The 8555-nt window shown below is 36.5% G+C and overlaps 1 protein-coding gene across 3 annotated transcripts in view; it reads right to left on the minus strand.

The window, feature by feature from the left end:
* The window catches only part of adcy2b (adenylate cyclase 2b (brain)), a 51451-nt gene that overhangs the window by 7201 nt on the left and 35695 nt on the right, over positions 1–8555 (minus strand). For 2 of the 3 annotated variants that reach the window (XM_043218253.1, XM_043218251.1), the window contains 9 exons: positions 7609–7767; positions 7150–7282; positions 5076–5252; positions 4887–4930; positions 4661–4741; positions 4125–4194; positions 3894–3991; positions 3069–3153; positions 276–413 (listed from right to left, as the gene is read on the minus strand). In XM_043218253.1, the coding sequence (XP_043074188.1) occupies positions 276–413; positions 3069–3153; positions 3894–3991; positions 4125–4194; positions 4661–4741; positions 4887–4930; positions 5076–5252; positions 7150–7282; positions 7609–7767 (985 nt within the window). The remainder of the gene's footprint in view (positions 1–275; positions 414–3068; positions 3154–3893; positions 3992–4124; positions 4195–4660; positions 4742–4886; positions 4931–5075; positions 5253–7149; positions 7283–7608; positions 7768–8555) is intronic. The other variant, XM_043218252.1, reaches the window with a different exon arrangement.

An 8555-nucleotide genomic window follows, 5' to 3' on the forward strand; every position in this document is an offset into this window, starting at 1 on the left:
GTTGGAGCTAAACTGTGCAAAGCTATGGCCCTCCAGGAACTGAGCTTGAGACCAATGGATTAAAGTATTACCCAAAGTTTACTGTTATTTCTAAAGAGTTCCCTGAATTACTGGGCCATAAAGCCAGCGGGCTGTTCACGATGAGCAAGCACAGAACATTCTTTTTATAACACGCTCAATAATAACAAATATATTTGAATCTAATAAATGTCAGTCATTTTAAAAGCACTCCAATCTAGCTGATAGACCAGGTATTAAGTAGTAGTGATGCTCACCATGTTGAACACGGCCATGACTAGGATAAGTGCAGTGGTTGCCATGGTGAGCGCAAGTCGTATCCAGGGCTTGTTGGTGATGACTTTAGAGGAGCTGGGGAGCCAGGGCATTGTGCAGGAGACTGCTTTGCCCCATTGCTACGGCAACAAGAGAAATGTAAAAAAAAAACAAGCTTAACTCCCACCAACGTCATTAGCATATCCGCTTCTCTTCCAAATGCTCAAGGTTATGATTGTGACCCACAAGTCAGAGACACATTAATAAACATAACTTCACAGTGAGCGAATATATAACACAAAAATCATCTATATCAACTTGAAAGAGGAAGTCAGCATAAAACGTCATTCACAACCCATTTTATTTCCATAATTTCCATAAAAATGCAATTGACTAAATTAAGCACTTCTTCCCTTCTGAAACATAGCTGGTATGGGGGTTTTCCCCCTGTGGAGTCTTTCATTGTTTGTGTTTTCAATTAGTTTTTTCAATAAGATTACAATTTAGCATCAACTGCCAACCCATTTTCAGGGGTTTTGAAGAAGGCTAAAAAAAACCCCCAAGGTGATTGTTTTGCACAGAGAAAACAGTAGGTTTTGAAATTTGACACGAGGGTGACTAAATAGGGACAGAATATTAATCTGCAAAACAAACTATCAATTCAAGCTAAATGTAAACTGAATGAAAACAGATCAAACTCTTTTTATCTGAAATAAGACTTTGCGGCCTTGAAGAAACATCTATTTGTAAAACTCACCTTGTACTGATTGCAGTACTAATAGAGGGGCTGTGTAACCTTTAGTAGTTTATGCTGCATTGTCAGGAGCTGCCGTGGAACAGCACTTTACAAAACACTTAACCTAGACCCTGTGCAAGAATGCTTTGGGTTTAAATTAAAAAGAAGCAAAAGAGGTAGAGAAACCCTCTCACCAATCTATCATGCGTCAAGTTGCATCATCTATACAAAAAATAGCTTTCGATATTTAAACACAGTACTGCTACTGGATAACCTTAACCCCTCTTTTATATTTGTAAATCTGTGGGCCGAATGTGAACTCTAACCTCAGATAAATGGGAAACAAAACTGAGAAAGACTCTTAACTAAACTCCATAGAGCTCCAGGCACTTATGACTTTTGACGGTTGTCTGTGAAACCAAAAGAGTGAGCGCTAGAGTTTTATAAAAATGGCCACGCAATCCCCAAACCCATAAGGGCTTTAGTTTACAGCATGAAAAAGAAACAACAAACAGCTCAGTAAAAAGTATCATCATTCAAGCTTCTTTTCTTCTGACACAAAAACATAAAAAGAGAAGGGTTTGGGGACTAAAGCAATGTCACCCTTCAATGTGGCCTATTTTTTTTAACCATCATGAATTCTGAATCTTCAGCTGAAACGGTTTGGTTAATTAATGGACAAATCAAGGCTAGCTAGTGGGTGAATGTCATAAAAACCCTTCAAGATCTATAAAAGGTCATGTCTTCTAAAAATATAACAAATAATGCCTCAATATACAGAAAAACACGTTACGCTAATCATACTAGGAATTTCACATAGCGTACGAGCTTCAATCTGTCAAAGCCTCCCGCCAAATACTGAAGCCTATTTTTAAAATTAATAATTATAGCATTGTGATGGTTTTGCATTATGACCCCAAATTCCAATGATCATTTTTTCAGTAGTTCTTAGCAATCTCAAAGTTCATACTCAATAGACTCTCGGTATGGAAATGTAATAATACAGTAATACAATGATTTTGTAACGTAGAAGCAAAATAAATGTAAAAAGAAAATAATGCAGTATAACAAATACTAACATGACGCACACTGCTGTTCAAAAAGCTCTGGGGATGGCAAGATGTTTTTGAAAAGAGGTCTTTTACATTTTCTAAAGAGTCCGGACAAAAGGGCTGCATTCATTCATTCCTGCGATGCAAAGTTGAATTTTCAGCATAATTACACCAGTTTTCCGTGTCACATGATCCTATGATCCAGATATCTTTCTAATATGCTGATCTGATCCTTGAGAAGAATTCATATTATTTGCAATGTTGAAAACAGCTGTGCTGCAATACATTTTTTATGATTCTGAGAGTTCAAAAGAACAGCATTTATTTAAATTATGAAGCAATGTTTTTTTCCATATAAAAGTCACACTGAACATTAGTTTAGAAATATAATTTAAATAATATCTGCTTGAAATTAATTAATATTACAATACGATAAACCTTAGCGGTCATAAAAAAGGCTTAATTTTCTTCTGATTTCATGGTGGAATACGACCAGAACATGTTCTTGACAGATTTCCCATGAGTGAATCTACTGGCCTTTGAATATTGAATAAGCCATTTCGCTCTAAGCTTTCATAATATATTAAAGAAGAAAGAGCAGGAGAAAGAAAATAGAGAGACATACAGCTGACATTTACTTAAGCCATTTATGTTCCACAGGTCCAAAGTAGCTGGTAATTTGATTATAGACGACGCTCTCTAAGAGCAGCGAAAGAGTGTTGTTCCTGGGGTTAAAACAAGGAAATTTCAATCTTGTTTTGATATGGTGTTTTTTCCTCCCGGTATGGCATTTCTCTAACAAGATGAGGGTCTGAAATGTGCAGAAACCTCGATTTATTAAATGGCATTTCAGTACACAGTTATTTCCTCCATGGAAAATGGAAAAATATGTAAGGTATGTCAACATCTGACTAGACTGAACAGACAAGCCCACCTGCCTCATTCACTGACAATCCACTCCCCAAAGAAAGCTGCTTCACACTTCTACAAGTGCAAGCGGCACTTACCAGTATGTGACCAGCAAAACAAATGGCGAGGATCAAGGCGAGCAGCAGGAAGGCCGTCCCGAACGAAACTCCAAGAACGGTGGTTCTGCGAGAGACAAAATCGTCACAGATACTCCAAAGCCGCATGCCTGCTATAGTTTGCGTCCCACAGCGTATTTATGTTTTTATTTAGCTTCGATTGCACTCATTTTAGTACTTCAAATTAAAGCAATTATATGTTTTATCAGAATAATTTAGAGTTCTCATAGAACAAACGGTGTGGGGCAAAATAGATGCTGAAATGTAGGGCTTTGGGGTTGGCAAAGTCTAGAGAATGTAAATAAACCCAAAGGAGCATAACATACTTTAATGGCTTTTTGAATATAGGAACAAAAGCATTTAGTTCTTGTCTTTGTGGCGCCATATCTCACTATAAATGTGATATAAAATCGATGTCAGGAACAGAGAACCCGGCATGAGAGAAAGCGTTGTGCTCCCGGCTTTTGTGAATGTGTTCTCGGTCACCGTGAGAAGTAAATTAGGGGGACGTCTTGCATAGATTTTTCTGTCTGACTTCATACAAAAGGGAGACATCATTTCCAAACCAGATTGGCCTCTGATTAAAAAAAAAATCTATAGCTGTCTGCTCAGGGCTGTCTTTTTCAGGCAGGCATTGACATTCCCATCATCCCGTTCTTTATCGTTGCACTCATTTTCTCTCAATTGTGCAGAAATGTTGTAATATTATTATGCGCCTCTTGGTCTAAGTGCTGTGGGAGACAGCGGCGTAATTGCATCGCAAAAGACAATGAGATGTTTGGAAGACGTGGTGGAGATGGCACTTACTTTGGCAAGACTAAGACCTGCACTATGAAGATGCAGAAGAAAATGAGACAAGCACAGGTGACGTAGTACTTGAAGGCCGGCAGAGTTGTGGCTCTGTACTGTTAGAAAAACAGAGAAATATTTCAGCTCTTACGGTTTTCTATACGTCTTTGTTCAGTTCCAGATTTCTCTTTAGAGTGAAGCACATAAGAGTATTTGCCATTCAGTGACACATCTCAAGGTGACATGTACCTCTTTTTCAAGTGTCTTATTATGAAAGAACAGAGATATCCTCTGAATGTCCTCAGACTTCAGCCACTGTCTAGTGGAAAGAAAGCATAAATTAAGTCATTTGTCACAATTAAATTCTCATTTTCAAGATGAATCGTGTCAAACATAGAGTTGTATTATTCTATCTATCATTTTAAAAAAATAGATTTTTAATGTAATTATTGTATTATTGAATATTCTATTAATTACTATATTTGTTTTATTATTTAATTATTACTTTTTATTTTAATAAATACATTTGAAATTAAAATATTAATATATAATATTTATTATCAATATCTCTCTCTCTCTCTCTCTCTCTCTCTCTCTCTCTCTGTATAAATATATATATTTATAGACATAAATTATTCAAAATAAAAAAAAACATTTTGTTTTTGCTGATTTAAATAAGATTTTGAATCCCATTGCAAGGTCAGACTTGATGCTTAACATTTAGCTATTTAGCAATTCATGAGTTACTCAATATGGATAAGATGCATAGCATTATAAATGCTTACTTTTGCGAGTTAATGCCGTGAATAGTGCGAATGATTCTTTCGTTCAACTCCTCTTCAAATCTCTTTTTCTGCGATTTTGTTCTGTAAGGGAAAAAAAAGAGGAATAGAGATGTTAAACAATATGTAAATGAGGTCAGTGTGAACGCTTTGAAAGGTTATTCACTTGAATTTTGATTTTAGTTTTGTGTGTGCTTTATATAAAGCAATAAACAGTTAAAAAACAGACCTTTCAGACCTTTGCTGAAAGCTGTACTGCCCTAAGGGCACATCCTGTAAGAAAAAAAAATGAACAAATGTAATTAATAGGGCACTATTAAGTGCTTCAAGTACAAACTAGCCCTGATGACGGTAATTAGCAGTCAAATCTTCCATCAGGATGACTGTATTTCTTGTGTGTGCGCTCAGGTTGACTTACGCGTGTGTTGATCTTGTCGTTTTCGTTGGTCATACTGTCTCGATGGTGGAGGTTAGCAAACGGTTTGGCTGCTCCCCAGGACTCGAGGTACTGCGTCATGCGGACAGACGCCCTCATCTTGGCCCCATCCAGAGCGGGACGGAGCCGAGTAGGTAGCAGGGGACTCCGTTTTTCTGCCTACCAAACACAGCATGAAGCGCAAATCTAAATGGACGCGATACAGCACAGAAATCCCCAAAATCGAACAGGAATAGCTACTGATGTGGTGGGACACAGATGTGTTTTATGATAAATTTTTAATTCAAATGCATTACGTGATCTGACACTGATATTCAAGATATTGCTGCGCGCTTTGGGAACCTAAACAATTTTGTTACTGTGTCAAGTCACTACTTGATGTCCAATATAATATCTGGGTCCTGAGGCGAAACCACAGTGGAATCAAATACAAACATTCCAAGAATCCAATAAAAATCAAATAAGATTCCGAAACGTAATTAATTGCTTAACCGTATTAACATGTTCAATCAGTATAACCTAATTTGATTGTTAGCTAATTTACTTACGGTTCCAGATTATCGTTCAGATTCCATTAGCACACAGGCAGATAGGAATAAAATGTTACAATTTTTAAATAAAATACTTTTAAATAAAATAAAATGTTACGGGGGAAATTTTGCATATTGCAAAATATACATATACATTTTAAATATGCTGGAATTCAATCCAACACATGTTTGGAATGTAATGCACTGTAAAAAGCTCCCAATTACATATAAATGGAGCTAATAATGTTTCTGTTTCGGTTTATACTAACAATATTAATGGTATAAAAAAAGATAATATTTAATACTTGTCGGTGGATTTTAACCATGACAATATAAAAGCCAATTATTATTATTATTGTTATTATTATTTAAAACAAATGTGTTGAATTCTCATTTTATATTGTATACAAATAGGATTTTACACATGATAATATATAAAATGGAGGCTTTATATACTCATTCATGCAAAAAGCTGCTTTACACATGAATTAATATGTATTTTAGGAAAGGGGTCTCTTGTGAGAGCTTTGTCATATTGTAAGAGTGCTTGACACCAAATGATAGAAAACCGTTGCTATAGTATAAAAGATAACAGTGGCTCCCTCAAATCTGTATGGTCTACTTTATAACAACTTGACTCGATGACAGTCGTTCATTAGAATAAAACAAAAAATGCAAATTGGCATTAGCTGAACAGCAGGGTGATAAAAGAAAGAGAACAACTAAACAAACAAGCAAAAGCCCTCCAAACTCAAATGCAGTTATCATAATGGCAGTGTGGAGGCAGTGGGTGTGCAGTGGGCTGTTATGATAAGAGGGCCGAAAGGCTCACACTGCACAGAAATAAATGTATGAGTCTCTTATGAGAAAAATTTGCTGCTTTTGTTACCTCGGGCAAAGCAAATGCATTGTTGAAAAGTAAATAAGGCACCGGATAAATAAAAGAATAGGCGTTGTTATTTGAATATATGGTGCCAGGCATTATGATATCTGTGGGCTGAAAAGCCCACACACATCTGAATGGACGGATGTTCAGGAATCTTCTGGGTCTTGACGCCCGATTCCTTGAACTTGTGCTTGGACAAACACTCTCCCCAGGGTTGACGAATATCACCACAAAGTCACGTTTGTGTAAGCCCAACAGTCTAAATAGTGCAAATATGCTAATTAGCGCTCAAGGTGAAGTGAATGCAATGCTAATTTAAAAAGAATAACACATTATGATATGATTTATTAACTATCAGACAGCAGATGTTGGTTCGACTATGATTAAAACTTTTCTTTCAGCTAATTTTCTGGGTAAAAACAGATGCTTTTGTTATTTAGAATTAAGTTATTTATAAAAGAAAACGGTTTTATTGTTTGCACAGTAATTATTATTATTACATCTGATGTTTGCTATAAGCCCCTAACACGATTTAGGCCAGTAAAAAACCTCCAGCAAACACAAAGCAAGACTGTTTTCTTCAGAAAATGTAAATGTCTGGTTATTTATAAGCGTGGATGCTGTACTGCGTAATTTTTACCTTCGGGTTGATGACTAGGTACGTGATGATGCCGTGCTCTTTCAGGTAAGAATCTCTGCTTTGTCCGTTGCCTGACTCGACTTGATACGCTCCTTTCAAATGTTCCAGTGTCACGGAAGAGATGTGAACCCGTCTGGAGAGGAGCGCACAACTATTACAGGCTGGCGAATGAAAGAACACTTCACAAAAACAGGTGCATTATGTGAGTATTTCACAAATGTCCCAATGCCCACAGAGACAATAGAGTTGAGAAATGAAAAATGAATGTAGTGCTTTGCGTTTCTGTTATTTTTTGGGGGTTATTCAATGAACGCTCATTAGTAGCACAAAAGCACATTCACCGCGCTCTCAACAGAGCATTTCTATTAACGTCAAGAACCCTCCATGAGCATAATAGCACTTGTGAAACATGTGAAAATCATGAAATGGGGAAAAACAAAAGTCATATGGCGATCTTACCCAGGTACACCCCCCGCCTCCATGTGATTGGCCAGGGTGACATCATGTGACCAGACATCATACTGCCATTTCTGGAGGCCAATCACGCCACACAGAACATTCCCAGAATGCACTCCAACACGCATGTTGATGTCAACTCCGGTAGCGTCTCTCACCTTCCTGAAATAACAAGTTTGCTCATTGTTTACCATTTTACACATTTCAAAATAATAACACACTATAGTGTCAGTGAAAACGTATTTATGTAATTCAAATATGTGTTTAAGTAACTTGTGTCAAATTTTATTAATTAATCAGCATATTATTATTTAATCAGCATGTAATTAATTCCAAATTTTAAAAGAAATGTATGTGAAGGCGCAATTAATACTCGTATACTAAACATAAACCTCTAGAGTTTTTTAAAATCATAAAAAACAAGTTTCCTCTCTTGATGGATTTTATACTATTATTGTATGTAAATAAGGCAAGTTTTCTTTCTGTGTCATGAAAGAATTTTTTTTACAGCATAAACACACCTCTGGCTCTCCCTCCATCCTTCGAAATGCACCATATTTCACTGACATAACTCGGCTTAACACCAGAAATATTTATAGCAAAGTAAATATCAGAAGGTGCCAGGATTGCGGCAGTGCGTGTTGGTTTATGAGGGAGTGTGTCTGGTGCCTGTGTATATATTCATTCAGCACACAGAACGCATCATCTTGTGTTTCAGATAAGCCAGTTTAAATATTACCATGTCCCTGCTGCATAAAACAGTCTAGACCAGCATTTTTTATGCAGGATGGATTAAGCTAGTTTGGTGCTGTTCTAGTTTGTGGACCAGTATTAATTTGCTTAACCAAAGGAAAAAAAACACACACAAAAACATGGTTGATTACTAAAAACAAAAAAAGCCACTGTTGTTCCTTCAAAACAAACAACCAACAACAACGACATAAAAAAAA

Source organism: Puntigrus tetrazona, chromosome 19 (assembly GCF_018831695.1).
Source record: "Puntigrus tetrazona isolate hp1 chromosome 19, ASM1883169v1, whole genome shotgun sequence".
In the NCBI taxonomy this organism is placed as follows: Eukaryota; Metazoa; Chordata; class Actinopteri; order Cypriniformes; family Cyprinidae; genus Puntigrus; species Puntigrus tetrazona.